General features: G+C 44.4%; 1 protein-coding gene across 1 annotated transcript in view; it reads left to right on the plus strand.

Annotated features, from left to right (window-relative positions):
- Window positions 1–19,935, plus strand: part of LOC119381547 (Down syndrome cell adhesion molecule-like protein Dscam2) — a 381,434-nt gene that overhangs the window by 355,796 nt on the left and 5,703 nt on the right. Inside the window, 17 exon segments of the mRNA XM_049412821.1 lie at window positions 295–443; window positions 652–783; window positions 1,275–1,293; window positions 1,295–1,331; window positions 1,333–1,416; window positions 1,418–1,445; window positions 2,116–2,186; window positions 3,914–4,154; window positions 5,577–5,669; window positions 6,125–6,310; window positions 6,919–7,052; window positions 8,156–8,315; window positions 9,634–9,798; window positions 10,509–10,699; window positions 11,874–11,955; window positions 15,061–15,165; window positions 15,329–15,387. Coding sequence (XP_049268778.1) covers window positions 295–443; window positions 652–783; window positions 1,275–1,293; window positions 1,295–1,331; window positions 1,333–1,416; window positions 1,418–1,445; window positions 2,116–2,186; window positions 3,914–4,154; window positions 5,577–5,669; window positions 6,125–6,310; window positions 6,919–7,052; window positions 8,156–8,315; window positions 9,634–9,798; window positions 10,509–10,699; window positions 11,874–11,955; window positions 15,061–15,165; window positions 15,329–15,375 — 1,924 coding nt within the window. The 3' untranslated portion in view covers window positions 15,376–15,387.

Consider the following 19,935-nt stretch of genomic DNA (forward strand, 5'->3'; position numbering starts at 1 on the left):
TATTGAGACTTGTGCCACACTATTTCAGTCTCGAATTAAGGGACGACCAGCGTGTTAAGATAGTGCTATTAAACTCTAGAATACAAACATGCGTGAAATAATAGCATTCAGTTTTTTCCTTGAGCAATCGCTTATAACTTCCTCGACAAGGCAAAAAAGTTGCCAAGAAATCAGTCGAGATAAACCGATAACTTCTTATTGTTAAGGCACCTGGGTAATATCTTTCAGGTTTCGCCTAGGTTGAAGACACTAAAATGGATGATATACTCCAAACCAGATCCTTTCTTGTTGTAGATATGAACTCAACGAAACGGTGCACGGTGGCGGCATTGTGTCCGAAATAACGATTCGAGGTGCGGACAGGCGGGACTCGGCGCTTTTCACGTGCCTTGCCAGAAATGCATATGGGTCCGACGACACGAACATGCAACTGATCCTCCAAGGTAGGACTTCCACGAACGCTCATACCCACCTTAGTACTCAGGTATGCCGGGATATATATGAGCGCTGAAATTTTGCTCGGACGCTGGAGATAAGTTTTGTTGTATAAATTACGTGCACTTTATTGTGCGCGTTGTTTAAAGTGTATAAATGACGCCTGCCGCACCCCCACCCCCTTTTTTTACGCACTCGCTTGTTTTTATTTTTCAGAACCACCGGACAGTCCGCAAGAAGTGAAATTGTTGGAGTACGGCAGTCGGCACGTGAAGCTTTCCTGGATTACACCGTACAGCGGAAACAGCGCTGTCACGAAGTACATAATACAGTACAGGGAAGACACCGGTGAGGGAACGTTAAGCAGCGGCACTTCATAGCGAATGTGCTTATGAGCTGACTCCATTGAACGGGTATTTTTTTTTATTTCTACTTCTTTTACGCATGCTGCAGGCATGTTGGGCTATGGCAGGAGCGGAAAATACACGACTTTTCATCAACACACGTGAAATGCGGTTGTGTTGCAGTGCTGAAGCTTCAGCGACAGAGCAAAGTGTTTTTTTTTTTTTGTTCAAACCCACGTAAGCTTGTTTTCGCTTCCGGCGGCTTGAAGCGCGACATTACAGGGAACTGCCATGAATTTAACCTGGATATCGAGCTCTTGATTGTTTAGCGCAGTTGAAGGAAATCTTTTACAGCTTCAGCGTCGCATTGATAGCACGATTGATCGGGCGTTGTGTGCTCTGTGTCTTCAAGACATTTCGGTACTTACAATTTGTTTATTATTTCTACATCTCAGCATTGCAATACTTCACTCCGTGCTTCGTTTCTTCTCTCAGAATCTTGGCACCACAAGTCCGTCGAACGTAACCGTGCCCGGTTCGGAAACCACAGCATGAGATTCGAGGCCTGCGTCCAGTCACACTTTACGTCTTCAGGATTTTTGCCTTCAATTCCTTGGGACATAGCGACGCTAGCACCTGAGACGCACGTTCGAACGGACGTCGAAGGTGAGATGTCTTTCTTTTCACGTCAATCACATAAAAGAAAATATTCTACGCATATTTATCTAATTAACACATTGCAATTAAGGTGCAGTAAATCTTCCTTGCCTGCCCTTGACACTTGCTTACATGTCGACAGTACTAAGGTAAAATGTCAAAACTATGCGAATGTCGATGTTGGGATTCTCGAATCGTATGCCTGGGCGTATTTAAATTTTCCTCTATGCTTAGCTCCTGTAGATAAGTGTATAATGAGGCTATGCATTCTTCACTTGTGAGGATAAATTAGGCATCTATAATATTACAAGTGAATAATGATAGCTGCATCAATGTATGCAGCACTCTATTATCAATGTTCACTTCTTTGCGGCGCGTTCTTTTTGTGTGTGTGTGTGTTTGTGTGAGTGCATGCAAAATATATTGCGAACCAAGGCGTGTACGGCAATACACGCCTTGGTTCGCAATATATTTTGTGGGTCATCTGTTCCGCAAGGCGCCGTAAAACTTTCTAACGGTCTAGTGTATCAACGATTTCAACCGAATGAAAGGACGCGAAACTTTATCAGCTTCACAGCTAAAAGCTCTATTTTTTTTTGGCAAAACAACAACAAGCCGCTCTCTTGAATTGTTTCTTCCAGCATTAACCCTAACATTTTTTTTCTCTTTTTCTATGTAGCACCTGGGGGGCCTCCACAGAAACTTAGGGCTGAGGCAACAGGTTCACAGTCAATCAAAGTTTGGTGGAAGGTAAATATGTATGTTTTTTCTTTCATGCTCAGTGATGCTGCTGCCAAGATCACTGCGTTAAAATAATGTGGTGGATGGGGCCGGGGAGGCGCATACTTGTGCGACATTTCAGAATCGCATCTAAATTTTCAGCGCAGATTTTATTTTTTAATTTTTCATGCAGCTGCACGGAGAATATTCGTCTGCAGTTCAACCACATAGTTTAAAACGCTGCCCTCATATTATTGGCACGTTTGAAATATTGCTCGCATATAGTGCTTTCGAGTACGTGCTGAAAAAAAAATTACAAAATTTGCATCAGACATTCAGACGTTTAACTCTGCGTCCTTAGTTTTCTTAAACTGTCTCACATTTTACTAAATTTAATCTTGTTCTCAATTACAGTTCTGACAGGATGGTGGTATACAATCTGAGCCATTCATGAAGTGCACTTAAAACGCTTCAAAGCACCTTCATTCATAATTTATTACATAGACCGTAATGGATGTCAGAAACACGTAACTCGAGCCTGGTTTAATAATAAGGAAGAAAAGCAAGGGTTTAGTAAATATTTGCGAAGCCTAATTAATTTAAACGCACTAAAGATGCTCGCGTCGAGAAGGGGCTTCCTTCTAATAGCGTACTGGTTAATAGCACTCACTCGTGACTTCCATGCAGCCATAGTTTTCTGGTCCTGACCAAAACACCGCTTTGAAGTAATAAGTAGTTGTGGTCAACTGAAGTAAAAGCGTACGTTGTTAGAAGGAAGTACCTTATCTAAACATGCTAATCGAAACTTGTTGAAACTAAGCCATTCTCTGGGAAAATATTGTTTCGTTTTGTTTTATATATATTCTTTTCGAAATGTTGCTCATTAAGTGCGCTGGTGTATTGCTGAGAAGTTCAATAAATGGCGACATGCACAATGCGCTAAGTTATACTGGTCGTGCCGGGGATGTCGAATAAACGTGATCAGAACCTCATGTAACTAAGGAAAATAAGAAAGAAGAGTTGTAATTTATCAGTGGTTTATACGAAGGTAGGAATGCTGAAGTTTCGTCAGGCATTACGCTTAACATGCCGCAATGCCCGCCGAATGTGGTTCCGGGTCATGTTATGTCCTTTTGAAAGTATGAGATCATTGCTGATACATGCGGATGCGACAAAAAGAACGAATAATTAAGTAACGTTCTGCAAAAGTTGGGATTAATTCCGAAAGATTAAGCACTTGTCGGACGTCAGCCAACGTACTTCATACTTCAATGAAGCGTTAAACAACGCACCTCGCATTGTTCAGCGAAAAGACCGTCGAAACCAGCCACGTGTCTCATATAACGCATAGATAATTAACAAAAACTTTGTAATTAGTAAACAAGTTCAAAGCACCTGAGATATATAAACTTTCTTGACACGTCATTCTCCATTTTTACTAGCATGAAATTCTTCTTGGTCTTTTTAAGGAAAGGGGATAACACAACGCCTCTAACCACGCTAAAAACGAAGGTTTAGTAATATTCATTTCGTCGTTTAATAACCCACGCATGTCAATGTTTGCGTGTACATCGCGCTTAAGTTTTTTACGCCTCCACTATGTTTGCGTAGCCTTTGCAAGTAGCACTGCTTTTTTTGGGGGGGAAACCATGACAACGCGTAATTAGTGGCGCTTCTAAATGAAGCATGTAAAGCTTCGCTGAACAACGAAATCTAGTGACAAAATTAGCCCCGGTAACACTTCTAATTGTTCACAGCCTCCGAGGAAAGACCTCCAGTTTGGCCCGTTGAAAGGCTTCTACGTGGGATACAAGGTGAAGGACACGACGGATACCTACGTGTACAAAACTCTCGAACTCACTCCTGCGAACCTGCACGACGAGTGCCACATCACAAACTTGAAAAGAAACACCGACTACAGCGTCGTAGTCCAAGCTTTCAACGCCAAAGGAGCGGGGCCACCATCGGAGGAGATATTTGTTAAGACCCTAAAGAATGGTAAGTGACCAGAGTAGTGTAATGAAAGCAGGAGACGATGAAGCCGAGAAAAGTATAACAGGCATTATACGTAGCATTTACCTGTAGTATAGTAATTATGATATAAATGTAAAGAAATATAATGTGGAAGAAAAGACAACTTGGCCACCGGTAGAGGTCGAACCTAGAACCTTCGGATAACGCGTCCGATGCTCTACGCGTTATTCGAAGGTTCTAGGTTCGGTCCCTACCGGCGGCAAGTCCACCTTCATTTATTTGCATTTGTATCCTAATCACTACACTAGTGGGACTACAAATGACTTCACTAGTTCGACTACAAATAATGTCCCTCATAGTTTCCGTGGCTTCATTGTATGTTGGTTTCATTAGGTGGTAGAGGGCAGTCTGTGTTTGTTGAAACACAACGACAGAGCAATAGCTGCAAACCAAGACATGGGCGGAGGAAGCGTAAGGCACGAGCAATAGCTTTTAGCAAATGTTTATTTGAAGCAGCGCTCAAAATATGCCAACACAAATTCACAGTATGTCTGCTTATCCCATAGCCTAGTCTTTCTCCTAACCTATCTGTACCTGGCCGCAGAAAGAGAGAATAAGAGAAAGGGAAGGAGGTTAACTAGACTATGTCCGTGTTACTATACCTACACGTGCGAAGGGTACTGAAGGGTTCCATATTAACAGCGCGAGACAACACCACAGAGAAGAAGGCGCACAAGGCTCTGTGGTGTCGTGATGCACGGTCCAGAGAAGAAGGCACGCTCCTCGGTGGTGTGGTATTGCGCTGTTAATATGGAAGCTAGAAACCAACTCGCCCAACATATTGCTTTGCGTATTGAAGGGGTAAGAGAGAGAGAAAGAAATAAAACGTGAGTTCCGGAAGCAACGCAAGTTCTTTTTCCGATGACTCCACAGATGGCGAGACTACACATCGTGTGCCCAGCCTGTCAATCAATTTGATTTGAGGTGTATTTACTGCTAGGCATTTTTTTATTTCTTTATATCACAGCAGCTTTTCGAAACGGTGGCTCACCCCCACACGTGCTCTAAGTGATAAGCCACTTTCGCGGCTGTGTTCTCTAAATCGATCGCATTAAGCATTTATCGGCCTACCCAATGGGTACCATTTGCCGCGGCTGAAAAAAATTATGCGCACTGCTAGGTCAACACAATCAAGAAGCTTGAATTTAAGTTGTTTTGAGCAACCGGGTACTTCAATAAAATGTCGGCAGTAGTTGCGAAGTAATGCTTCCTTCCAGACCTGAACATTTCGGGAAAATTGTGTCTTAGTTCCATTCAACGAACGAATTGTTAGACGTGTTTCTACGAAACTGCAACATTATTCACTGCGATATTAAAAAGACATAGTGAAAAGAATCGTCAGCGATACAATGTAGCATTCATCTGTTTCGCGTACGTTTCTTCCAGATCCTCCAACCTCTCCAGCAGTCAAAGTTCAGTCGTCTACGTCATCGTCAATTAGCGTCTCTTGGAAGGCATCCGACACTAATGATATCCTGGGTGAGCGCTTTCGATACTTTACCCCATTTTCATCTTTCGCAAAGCGTTTCTTCATAAAAGCGGATCGTTGATGTAGAAAGTTTTGCCGCACGAATATCGCAAAATATTTTGCACCAATGCTTTCATTTGCGACAACCAACGAGCACGCGCGATTGCTGATTGGCTTTTAACTTAGCCGAACCCGGATACCATGTAATCGAGTGTAACTTGGATCGCGTGGCGGTAGTTTCTGCATAGTTCTGTCTTGCATGCATGATGCAAGACATGTCATCCCTATGCTGGGTAATGTCATGAGGCGCACGAATAGTCGCAAAGCATTTAGTTACCCGCTTCACCAAAGCACCGTGCCGCATAGGTTTCAATATTTGTGCCGTATCTGCATAAGGTTATTTTCTTTATTATTGAACTACAACTTCATGTTATTTTTTTCGTTCTCACTCTGTACATCGTTTCAGGTTACGTGTTGCACGTGCGAAAAGACTTGGGCGACTGGAACAAGATCAACGTGCCTCGAGACGCGGCCGAGTACACCGTAGACCAGCTCACATGTGGTGCTTCCTATCAGCTCTACCTATCCGCCTTCAATTCGGTTGGCAACGGGGGACCAAGCAATATCATTTCGGCTAAAACAATTGGAGTCGGTGAGTAAGCATAAACTCCGTATCATTCGTAATGATAGCTTTGATAGATGGACAGTTTAACGTCTATAGGGCTTCGTCTTGTTGTAAATACGAATGCATACTTTAGGATTGCTAAACAACACAGGCGTGCGCACATGGAGGGGTTGAGCAGGGGGGGGGGGAGAGCTTACTTGTGAGCAGGAGGGCCCCCTCCCCTCCTCCTCCTCCTCCTCCTCCTCTTCCAATTAATATCTGGTTTTAGCACTGCTTTCTGATCGTAAGAGCCTCAGCGGGAGGTGTTGGAAGGAGCGGGAGGGCGCTGCGGCGGAAGTTTGCCCTCCCCCAAATTTACATCTCACTCTGTTCCACTTTTTGCTTTACGCTTCCTCGGCTCCTTTAGAGAAGTCCGTGATTTTTTTTTTGTATTTCTGCAGTTTTGTGACGTATTTCTCTTCATTAATTGTTTCCACGAAAGCTTTTTTCAGATCTAAATTTCGGTATATTTCGATATTGTCCTGTGTTTGCAAGCATCTTGCTTAACGTTACCAATCATCAAGAGTTATCTTCTTCGTACGCTTACTTTGTTGAGGAAGCAAACCTCACCAGTTATTGGCGGTGTCCCGTTACAGCGCCTGTGGCTCCTGACAAGCCGTCACTGATCACTATCAACTCTACATCGATCGCCATTCACTTGGACTCGTGGCACGACGGCGGTTGTCCGTTCATCGCTTTCGAAGTTCGCTTTAGGAGGCAGAAGGATAAGGTGAGAGCCCACAACGTTTCTTCGTGGAGTTCTTCGCGACAGCGGCAGGCTTACAGACCGAGCCTCGGGTGGCCCCGCCTCAGGGAATACAGACGAGTGGGAGTGGGAAGATAGAATGACATCATTTCACGAAAGTGCACAACACCATAAATTTCAGAGGCGTACATTCCCGGCGCCTCAGCCAAAATTAATCAAAAAACAGTCTGTCGAATGGCGGCAGTTACAAGTCCTATCCTACCCGGGTCCAGCTCTCACGGACCTAATAAAGCCATATGTAAACAGGACAGACAAGTGCAGAGATTCAGACTCTAGAGCCACCCTAGAGCATATCCTATGGGGATAACAGGGATGCAACCTCAAACAGCGACAGCCACCGCGCGCGCTAAGAGTCTGCGTTGCTCAGCTGAGATCTGGAGCACCAATTCTGGGCCGTCCAGCGAGCCGAGGAAGCCGCCAAGGGTCAACAACCTTTGGGTAAAACCTTGGCGGAGTCCTGGCTCATCGCACCAATTCGCAGGGCACTTAATAAAGTTCTTTGGTCTGATCTGATTAGTAGAACAATGCGTCAACCTGTGGAGAAGCATTGCTTGGTGCATTGTCTGGGGTGTTCTTTATGAAGCAAATTTATTACAGGCGCTTGCGGTCGAATATTTATCAAAATTCGCGCCTCCATGCCCTATGTCTATGCATGTCTAAGGAAGTGCCACTTACTTTTACACCTAATACGTAACATTTAAGAAAAGATCGCAGTAAGCTTCATTACTCATAGAAATGAAATTCTATTTTGATATAAGAACAGAAAAGCTTACGCATACGTCTGAAGTGGACACAACCTACATCACTGTATAGCAAAGCATACCAATTTTCTCCAGCCCGCTTTAATTCCATCTTGCGTTTGTTGGTCGATATGTCATACAAAGCGTCTCATCTATCCTCGGCGAGCGGGTTCTTCTCTTCTTTTTTTAAAGTTCGCTTTCACGCAAACAATGGTAGTTTTACTGTTATACTTCGCAATGGCATATTGAGAGAAAATATAAAACTAAAGCGCCTACATGTCTTTGAGTAGATGGCGTCGCTTCAATAGCAGTGTTCTTTTCTTTCAGGTGTGGAACGTCGTCGGGCACAACATCCCTCCTCAGCAAAAGCAAATCCTTTTGAATGACCTCATCCCAGGAGTACCTTATTTGCTTCAAGTAATTGCGAAAAATGAAGCAGGCATAACCGAGGCCGAATACGACTTCGTCACGCTGCCGGCAGCACAAGGTATGCCTTCTCGTGTCGTTATTTCTCAGGGCGTTTTTACTGCGAAAAGTACGAACACTGCTTCCAAAGTTCCCGTAAACTGAAGCTACCAAAAGTATGTGACTTTGAATTTCTGCTCTCATAAGCAGCACGCATTCTAGCTCCACCCAATAATAGTGAAAGTCGGAGTCCTGGTATTATTTTCACTTTTCTAATTTGTATTAAGCACATGTATTGTTGACCGAAGATGCAATTGTTCATGTGAGTCAAACACAAACGATCAAAGCCACCTAGTGACAATTCGAACTAGTCAAACTTAAGGACAAGTGTGCGCAGTCATGCGATCCTACGTGGTATTAGTATTGGGCTTCACTTATACCGACCTCTTACTAACTACGTTGTTGCTTCCAATTTCTGCTCCTTATAATTACTTTATGGCTACTCTACAGTGTAAGCGTATATATTTCTCGCTTCTCTCATTGTCGACTAAGTGTTAAAACGGCTACGGTATGTGTATTCATTAGAAGCTCGAAGGAAATTGCTACAGTCACAGGTAAAGATACAAACGAAGAATATAGTTTAATCTAGATAAGCAATTTAACGCTTCGGAACTACAAGAATAGCTCGAAATGTATTATTATGAGTTCATTCAAAGCCCCGGTGCGCCAGAGGGGACGCAGAAGAAAGAAAGCGTGGAACCTTCACATTGAGATTCCTGTGCTACCTTCACGCGTCAACACACGTAAGCAGAGCATCGGGTCTTGTGTATGTAACTGTATTACAATCAAGAGAAATTACATTTATATTGTCTGTGAGTCAATGTTGTGCCACTGCGCTCTGAAGTGCACCACTGTGCTCTTCACTGTGAGCACAAACAGCCGCAAAGCTTGAATAATGTGCGATGAATGACGTTACACTACACTCTAAGAAAAATAGACTCATATGACTCTTTTTTGTTTGTCCTGACTTGCCACGTATATGACTCTCTTTAAAGAAGCACGCTAACTTTCTTTTGGGTCCCAATAATCTCCGACGCGAGTGTACTAATCTTTTAAGAGAGTTCACATGTCTCTTTAAATAGAGTCATATACGGGGCAACTCAGGACTAACAAAGAAGAGTCATATGACTTTTTTTTTTCTTAGAGTGTATAATATCGCACTTCATCTACAAAAATGTCGCTCATAACGAATACCTTTGGTACCTACCGACTTCTTCAATACACGTCAAATGGAGAATGTCATTTTGATGAAGCATTCTCCGTCTCTAAGCTGATATAACGCCGACCAGTTTACAGCGATCAGTATTGCATACAACAGTGTAACCGCTTTTGTGTCGCAGCGCCAGCTACCCCATCGCTAGTTGTCGAGAATGAAGCCACGCCTTTCTACCTCGAGCTGGGAGTCATTCTGCCGGCCTGCATATCGCTCATTGTTGTCCTCGTCGTGGGAGTACTCGTGTACATCGTGCTGCGAAAGCGATACTCCTCGGACAGCTCGAACAGCGGTGAGTCGTCAAATATGTCGCTTATAAAGAGTACGATTATGTGTTGTCGCGATACAGCCAAATAAATGCGTGATTCGCAGTTACGACAAGCTAATCTGCTGCACTGTACACGAGAACCTCTATCTCATTTTCATGCAACGACTGTCAAACACTTAAGACTGAGTTTGCTATACTCTGTTAAAGAAAAGAAAAGATGAATGATCTGGTATTACGACTGAATGCAATGAACAAATTTTGATATATACGACATTGCAGTGGGGTACAAGAAAAACTCAGTATATGTGTTTAGAAGAAACGTAGATTTAAAGCACTATGTGTTGTTCTAATCGGGAACGGTAAGCTAATACTATGTGCCACCTAAACAGAAGCTGGGGGTACTATGTTTACTTCGAAAAATAGTTGGCGATTTAGAGAGCTCTGTAGTCTACTGTGAGAAAGCTGCGCGTGGCAGTCTGTGCAGCAGCAGAAATGGCTTTATAGAATGACTTGTGTGTTTGACGTTTCTTTTATGCTCCTGTCTGCGGGAGCGCGTATTTCTCCTTTCTCTCACTTTGTTTCCTTCTTTTAAGTCTTTCATTGTTGCCGCTGTAATAGCATGCCGGTCGTATTCCTTTGCCCTTTTAAATTTCTTTCCCGATGTCTCAAAGCGCGATGTTCATAGTTACGAGACACAGGTTGCTTCAAGTGCACCTCGTTCGTGCATTGCGCAGGAAGCTCCGCGTACGGGTCGCGCAAGGGAACCCACCTTCAGGAGTGCCTCCACTTGTCCGAAGTGGACCCGAGCCTGGGCAAGAAGACAATGTCCCTGGATGGCCGCCTGGACTACTACCCGACCCCCTACGCCACCACCCGCGTCACCGACATTGACGAGAGGAAAATGTCCGAATGCTCCTACAAGCAGGTTGGTGTGCTTCAAACTATACCAAGAAAAACGGGCGAGAGAGAAAAGGCTGCGATGTTTAGTAGTTTAGAATAACCGGTATGCTACCCTTCACTGTGGAAAGGGATGGGGGAGAGTGAGAGAAAAAGTAAAGAAAGAGAGAAAAGAGAACGAGAAGGGGAGTACACACACAACGCCACAGTCCGGTAGGCTTGTGCGGTATACGGCATCATTATCAATCTACAGCCACTCTTATTGGGAGAATCAGCGCGGTGAGCGTCTCTTTCATCTTTATTTATATTTGCATTTTCGATGGAGGCGAAAATGCTTGAGGCCTGTATACGTAGATTTAGGTACACGTTAAAGAACCCCAGGTGGTCGAAATTTTTGGAGTACTCCACTACAGCGTGCCTCGTAATCATATCGTGGCAATAATAACAATTATTGTTATTATTATTATTCGTTTGTTTGTTTTACAGTTGGAGGAGGCGCGAAATGGCAACAGCAAAAATGCTTCGTTCCCTACTTTTCCTACAGAAACTAAGATCTTTAAAAACCGCTTTTGAAGCATAAAGCAATGGCAACGTCAAGTCCAGTTTGAACATCAGAATATTCGTATTTCAGGTCTGTAGCCGAGCACCGCAATCACTGAGCCACTGCGGCGGCTTTGATTTGTTACACTTAAAATTGTCACAAGACGAAAGAATAGAAGAAAATAAGGAGAAAATGAGAAAAAAGACAACGAAAAGTACCTTTCTGAAGAAACATGACGAGAGCTGTCAACGACTGCAGTCTTTCGCGAAATCTCTGTGGTGTTAGAAAACGCAACATGGATTTTTAAAGCCATTAGGGTTTCATAGCACATATAGACAAAAAATGGTGCAGGTGTATGCCGCTCGTGTGCCTTTGTCATTTCGATCTCGTAGCGCTGCCGCGTTCTCTTTTCACATGCAAATGAATCAATAGAATACGCTATAGGAGACGAGTTTGCGGGATAGGGAAAGGGAGTATCAACAAGCTATTCAGTTCCACAAATCGGTGATGCATCACAGAACACGCGTAAAAGAGCCCTTTTAACTGCTACAGCGTTGGCTCGCTTTGATGTCGCCGTCATTTGTTCACGCTGTCTGTCACACGAATGTAGAATTTCAATTACAGTGCGTGTTTCCCGCTTCTTTTGTCCTGCTTCCACAAGGCCCAGGAGGAGCCTCTTTACGCCACCGTAAAGAGGACGCCTAGGCCTCCTAGGTCGGATATCCATGTCTACAATTACCCTGGTACAGTAGCACGTTTCCAAGTGCATTTCTTGCTGTGTTGAAATTTTCTGTGTTAGTCAGCATTAGCGTGTCTGATTGCGCGCTGGCTTTCGCGGATTATCGGTTTACTGGAGACCTATACGAGCAACACTGAAGCAACACCATGTGACGCTTTGTCTAACCGTAAGTTTCCAAAAGTTTTATGGTTTTATGGCCATCCTCGCAGAATGAAAATTTTTAAACGACTGTGTTTTAACGATCACGTAGGACGCGGACACTTTACAGCAGCCGTTAAATGCGGCTTGCTGCATCCTTTTAGTAAAGCTTGGTGTTTTCTCTGGTGACATTCTGCGCCATCAGGTGATGCCACCAACTCAATTGCTCGCACCTACGTCTCCGAAAACCCAGTAGTCCGTAAGCTGCAATACGCTTATGTACAGGTTAAACATTTCCATTTTTTGTCTACATAACGTCAAGGAGACACTGCAAAAACATTTATCCCTGCTTCCTGGGCAGGGAGAAAGAGTATTTGCTTTCAGTTGTTATGCACTATCCTTGTATCAACTTGGTTCAGAGTGCTATTCCTACATTTCGAATATACCTTAATTTCGCGGCACCCGTAGTGACGGCTACGGTTCGTAATGACAAGCTCAAGCTTATCATAACAGAGCGAAGGTGAAGTGTAACTGTGCAGCAGCGCTAACTGGAGCGGGAAAAAATGACGCCTAATTATTTAGCTTGACAACGTTTCAAATATGTCTAAAAATGAAAATATTATTGTTTACTACGACTACTACTACTATCTCTAAAAACGTGAATACGGAAATGTGGGTTGAAAAACGTTAGCTTCCTAGAGGTCCTTGCGGGCTATACTTTTACATTTTTCTTGAGAAACGCCTTACAAGAATTTCACGTCTGCTTAAGTCCCAGATTTGTGTTTCCCGCGTCGGGTCTTTCTGCATTTTTTCAAATAACTCATCTGCAAACAAGCCCACCTCTGATATATGTCTTGATATTACTGGAGGTAGCTTCCACATTCGGCGCATTTACCCACCAAAGCAAGTGGCACCTTTACAATAGAAAGCACAAGCATCGTCCTAACAAACAAAGTAAACAAACAAATCAGTAAAACAAGCAATAAAACAAACAGCAAAACAAACAATGATTCCCTTTAGAAAGCTTATGGTGTCAGATTTCTCAAATTTCGTACGGCTATTCAAACAAATCACAGATGCGAAAACCAAGCTTACCCCCATATTCTCAAACAAGCCTCGACCGAGTTGAGCACAGCGCCGCTGCTCGACTGAAAGTGACGCCACGCTTCTCAAGAATCGCCGCAGATTATCGCTGATATGCAGTGACTTTGTTCTGCCTAGAGACGGCGCTCCCATCGACTTTCTCAAGTCAAGATGGAGCGTTGAGTGAAGGGACGTTCTAGAATACGGGGGTAACTAGACCATTGGCCAAACAGCTCTTGTGATGTACTGTTTTCTGTTGAAATGAATCAATAAAATCGCGGCGTCCACGTGCTGCATATTGAACGGCGTTTATGACCGAAATATTGAGTGTAAGATTAATCACGTGACAAATTGGGCATGGGCGCTGGTGATATTGAGCACGTACGCAGAAAAGCACTTTTGGTTGGCTGTGCAACACGTGACCGACTTACTGCAGGAACGAATAGTGAAGCATTCGTCTGTAGGAAGTGATGATAGTGGAACGACTGAAGTATTTAGCAGACACAGTGTATCGTTATGATGGAACGCCACGTATCACTGCTTGCTTCAGAAGAGCCTAACACTGCAAATTACGTACTACTGACGTGCTGCGCGAGCAGAAAGAAAAAAACCGAAGACGGGAAAGAGCGTAGTCGTCGTGCGTTCCTTGTAGCGATAAAGGGAAAGAAGTGGTCGCTGGAGTTGTGTAGATTGCGCCCCTCAAGATACTTTACGATAATGATTGTTGCGTTTAGGGTAAAAGTGGTGTATATGTTATGGTCGCCCTTCGGGCGCCTTGCGCTAAAGCTGATAAAAGGTCCCAGTTGAAAATGACAACAGTACGTGCCGACAGGACAACGGATATTGCTGTTATTGCAACAAGATTTCTCAGTAGTTACTACAGATTCCTGATCCGGCGCAAAATATTCTGTTGTGCGACCGACATGTTGCGTCGTGACAACAGAGGTGAATTTCGTCACGAGTGGTGTTACACCAGAGAGCTGAAGTAATATAACAAACGTTTGTAGTGCCGCAGAAAAATGCGTTGTCATCAGAGATACCGCCTTTTCATAACATAAATGTCCCTGATGTAACGCGAGAGATTTATTGTAGCACTGCAGATACCTGCTGACACAACAGAACACCCCAAAAGGCCCTCGCGACATGCTACTGTGTAATAACAGCATGCCATGTCCCAAAGTACGACATCAGAATTTTCTGTCGCCGTATTGCTGTATTTTTCAGCTGGGATTGTTTGGTTTTTTAGCGTACGGATGGAGCTTGTGAAATGCATGCCTATATATTGGCTTCTCGATCTTACGCAATAAGCATTTGGTGCTCTGCGTTGGGCGCTGCCTTCCTTTTATTTCTTTCTGCTCGCGCAGCAAGTCACCAGTTAAGTACGATTCAGCTAGTGTCAAGGAATTATTGCAGGTCAGTTATTCGGAATCCCGCAAGGTAGCGGAAGAATTAGGAACGGGAAAATAGACAACCACCCTTTTGGCTTCGTGCTACAAACGGGTGGTTGTCTATTTTACTTTTCTTAACCCTTCCATTACCTCACGGGATTCCGCAGAACTGATTTGAAGTAATATGTGTGCATGTGCTTGGCGTTGTCGATGAATTCGCCCTCGCGCTGCCAATTGCTAGCTTCTTGTTACCTCAATTGGTAGAGCGACCACCCCGGAAAAGCATTGGTCCCGGGTTCGATACCTGGACCACGACGAATTCTTCGGCAACTAAGAAGCTTTGTTTCTGAGAAATCTCTGTGGATTTCCTTGTGGCTTCGCGCTACGAACGGGTGATTGTCTATTTTTCCCTTTCTTAGTCTCAAGGGAGTATTGCTGGTGTGAATTATGTATGGCTGCCGAAATATTCGTGTTGTAATCGCCGTCGTTCTTTATTTCAGTATTAAGCTCTTCAGCCGACGTTGGTGACAGGCGGGCATCGTCTAGTCATTGGAAAATGGCGACAGCAGTGGTTAAGCTCGACGACGGATCTGAAGGCTTAGAGGGTGAGTTATATATCTGTAATTCGTGTTCATAACCTTATTCGTTTCCTCTTTAACCTTTGGCAGCGATAAGCTTGCAGCAGGTGAAACGCAACTTGGCTCTTACGGCAGCTCGCTCTGATTTCGCAACCACCTCACAGCTGATGGGCATCCTGTTTCTTTGCAGTTAACCACTCGCCGTCAAAGCGGTCCCATCGAATGTCCCATAGGTGAAATCAAAACTAGGTGAGCATTTCCTCAAGCTGAGTTTCTTAATTAGAATATAACCAAAACAATAACTTTTTACTGTGCTTTAAATTGGTTGTATGAAGGTTATTGACTTGAAGTGGTCTACGACTGGGGAGCAAAGGAGCCTAGCGTCACCGTTGTGACAGGGCCTACGGGTATTTATTTATTTGTTTCCTTTGAAGGCACCGACATAAGCAAGCTGCTTTGTCGCCACGTACTGTATCGAATAAAAAAAAACTATTGGTCTGCACTCTTGCATGGTTGTTTAACGTAAGGGGAGATCCTTCCTCATTGTGTACTGAGTGTAATGAAGCTGGCGATGCAAGCCACTACATCTGGTCCTGTAAGCACTTTTGCTCCGAAAGGGAGAGCCTAATGGACAATATGAAGAAAAGAGAGTTTCCCCACAGATGCTGTGAAGAGCTCATGTTTCCTGAAGGTGTGCGAATGACTCGCAAGGAAGTGGCTGCTATTATTTGACGTTTTCTGCGAGAGACAGGTTTAAGTGATGTATGGTGAAACATACTGCATGGAAAGAGTCGCTCAGGCGGAGCAATTGCCGACCAGGTCTGCCAGGCAAACCCTGCCTGTGGCAACATCACCACCAACCTTGTTCACCCGCTGCTCGTAACTTATACAGCGTAGATGTTCGTTCAACTTACCATGGTGGCGTGTGTTAATAATCGTGGCTTAACGTCAGAGGGGACCCGAGGGGGCCCGGCCCCCCCTCGGCAGTCCGACGGTGGCGCTGCGGCAACCATTTGACAAGTGCTGGAGTTGGATTTTTTGGCAGTAGTGCTTTGTGCGGGTATATTATACTCTGAAATTTTTCGAATGCTGATTTAATCGCGAATGTTTGGTTGACGGCGTGTCAGCAAAACAGAAGAAAACGGGTATCGTCGTACTACTGAATGCAATTCAATGAGACACTGAACACCACGGGCAACGCCTCCTGAAACCACGGTTCACCACTCCGTTCGACAGAGCGTCTTGGCGCAGCATACTCTTTCACGAGGCACCTGAGCGTCAAGCTACCTGCTCATGAATCAGTGATGGTTCAACTTGGTCTGTTTAGTACGCCACTCAATTTGGTTCTTTTAGTTGTGCAACACAAGTCTGTAATTGCAAAGACGCATGTATTTTGCCTACTTTATTATGCAAGTGGTAGTGAAAATAAAATATAGCATTCTCGTGCCTGAGGTTCTGAATTCAGTCATTCAACTACTGTTACTTATTTTGAGCTCACATATCTTCTAGCCTTTACATCCCGAGTTATTTTTGAAAATTGTTCCCAAAAAATTTCATTTAATGCTTGATTGGATTTACACGTTGAATAAATGCCCGAAGTGTATTCGGAATAATATATGTATTTGTATAGCATTCATAAGCATTTGTTCAGTTCTAGAGACAGTTGGCTTCACTGCACTGTGATCATCGCGAACACCTCTCTTAACGTTTAGTATATATATATATATATATATATATATATATATATATATATATATATATATATATATATATATATATATATATATATATATATATATATATATATATATATATATATATATATATATATATATATATTCTTTTCACACTATATATATATATATATATATATATATATATAGCAGTGGGAAAAAAAGAATCACGCGAACCCCGATAGAATAAGGAATGAAGAAACTACGACTGTCGTTGGTTCGGCACTGCATATTTTCACTAACGTTTCGTCTGGTGGACCAGACTTTGTCAAAAAAAAAAATGTATATATATATATATATATATATGTAATCTCAAAGAAAATATCTCCTAGCAGCGATCTTTCCGCCGCAAAAACGATGCTGCTGTAGCCTCAGCGGCTCTGCTACGCGTAGATCGTGGGTTGTTAGAACGCGGTGCGAGCTGGCATACCGAAGAATAAACGCAGGATTTCTAAATATGTCGGTCAAGATTGACTTTCGCGGTCATATTATACAATGTTGGGCACAAATGTGATGGTATTAAACGTATGAAAATGCATTATATATATATATATATATATATATATATATATATATTATAGAGTGAAACCTGGGTGATATGAATCTCGTAGGGTTACCAAAAATATTCGTATCACCAGAAAACATGGAAAATTAGTATGCGACAAAAGAAAGTTGGCATACGTTTTGATTTAGTGTTTCTCAGGGCCGCAGCGACGTTATGAACAGCTCTGAATGATTGCCAGTAAAGTTCTTAGACGTCAGCCGTCATACTTGCACTCGTAAATATACGGTGCATGCGCGCGTGTGTAACTAATGAACCAGATGTGTTTTGCCCAGTGACCGCTAGTAGCCCCTTCCTAATCTTGCTACGCTTTTCTGTAGGAGACCAGAATACTGCGGCGAAAGTGACTTAAGTATCGCTTTGTACACGATAGATGGGACTTCATGACGGACCCGCAGCTCAAGTTTGAGTCTTGTTTCATAGAACGTCTGATTGCGGGGACATGGCTTGCATCGACGTGGCAGGCACGTGTCAACACAGTACAAACACCCCGCTTCCTCGAGCACAGGAGCACGCGTTAACGCGTCGGAAAAAAAAAGCGCGTCGTCAACGTCATCTGTAATCTAAACGCGAAGGCGCCTAAATGCCTCCAAGATTCGCGCACACTATCTCGGAGGAAACGACGCACCGTTGATGGTCGCGCAGCGCGCATGCCCGCCGTGATTGCCGGGCCTTTCGCGACAACGTGGGCAGAACCAGTTGGTGCCTGTGCGCTAGCGTACGTTCGTATCAAACGTCGCGGGGTGAAAATCGGTTCGCAACAACCGTACTCCAATACATTGCAGGCTAATGGGCCTTGGCCGAGACCACAGAAAAATTCGTATCACCCCGAAATTCGTACGAGCCGTGATCGTTTCACCGAGGTTTTACTTTATATTGTGACGTCACAGTTGACACGCCTTTAATAAGCCTTCGAGACTTAGCGAACCGAACACATCCGAGGCACAGAACAATCTCAAGATATGTCCCCACAAGCGAAGATGATGAAGAACACCATGTGATGATGATAATTTACAGATGATAAAGAAAGGCCTGATAAATGCCCACACTAATTTCCCCCGCGTGCAAGCGGCCATCCTTGTCGCAACTTAAAGGTACGGAGAACGCCTGTTAAAAGGCTTCATACGAGATACATGCACAATCTCGGTACCGCGACGGCGCCGGTCAGTTGGAGCAATAACAGGTTCGACGCGATAATTAACGGGAGAGGTCTGCTCCAAGACTGTGTATGGACCAAGAAACCGAAATTGAAATTTGTCGCACAAGCCAGGAGTGCGTACTGGTGTCCGGAGTAGCACCTCGTCGCCGGGGAGAAAGAACACAGCACTGTGAGATGCGTCATGGAGACTCTTGCGGCGCTGTTGTCTTGCCTCAGTGTTCACTCGGGCGAGCTGGCGACAGTGGAGGATGCGGGACACATATTGTTCACAGGAAGATGCAGATGGAGTGACAGGGGGGGACAAGAAAGAGACGTCAAGAAGGAAAGTTGGCGATCGGCCATAGACAAGGTAGAATGGCGAGTAGCCAGTTGTGCGTTGTACGGCGGTATTATATGCGAAAGTTACAAATGGCAAAATTGCGTCCCAGTTTGTGTGGTATGGTTCAATGTACATGGCTATCATGTCGGAGAGTGTGCGATGAAATCGCTCAGTTAGCCCGTTGGTTTGGGGGTGATAGCTGGAGGTTGTCTTGTGCGTGGTACCGGAGGCTTGGAGAAATTCCTCAACAATTTGTGAAAGGAAAGCTTTGCCACGGTCGTTCAGAATGACACGAGGAGCACCGTGACGTAGGATTAGGGCTTTAAGCATAAATGCAGCCACTTCAGAAGCCGACGCCGAAGTCACGCAGGTTTCCGCGTAACGTGTCAAGTGGTCGACAGCTGTCACTATCCAGCGATGACCAGTGGGAGTCGTGGGAAGAGGACCATACAGATCAATGCCAACGACTTCGAATGGTGCCGACGGACACGGAAGTGGTTGCAGCTCGCCGCTTTGCGGTGATGTCGGGAGCTTTCGGCGCTGACAAAGGTTGCAGGAAGTGACGTACTTCGCTACACTGGTGGATAGGCCAGGCCAATAGAAGCGACCTTTTTAATGCGGTCGTACGTTTTCTGGAAACCTAGGTGACCAGCAGTCATGTCGTCGTGACAGGCCTTAAGAATATCAACTCTAAGAGAGCGAGGCAGAACGGGCACCCAGCGTTGACCGTCTGGGTGATAGATGTGACGGTAAAGGATGTGGTTATCAAGCTTGAACTGCGTCAGCTGTCGACGAATGCGGGCATTAGGCGGCCGCGAATTTCCCTGAAGGCGGTCTAGCGAGTTGATGAGACATCATCGAGCCGTGGTCGTCAGGAAAGATCTGGTCAAGAGCGGCTAAGGAGAGACATGCGTGGAAGGACCGTCCGAGCATTCATCGCTGAAGTTAGTAGCAGAACCAGTGCACGGTGCCGTAGGAAGTGGGCAGCGAGAAAGCGCATCTGCGTCCTAGTGCTTTTTACCAC

Source organism: Rhipicephalus sanguineus, chromosome 2, assembly GCF_013339695.2.
Source record: "Rhipicephalus sanguineus isolate Rsan-2018 chromosome 2, BIME_Rsan_1.4, whole genome shotgun sequence".
NCBI lineage: Eukaryota > Metazoa > Arthropoda > Arachnida > Ixodida > Ixodidae > Rhipicephalus > Rhipicephalus sanguineus.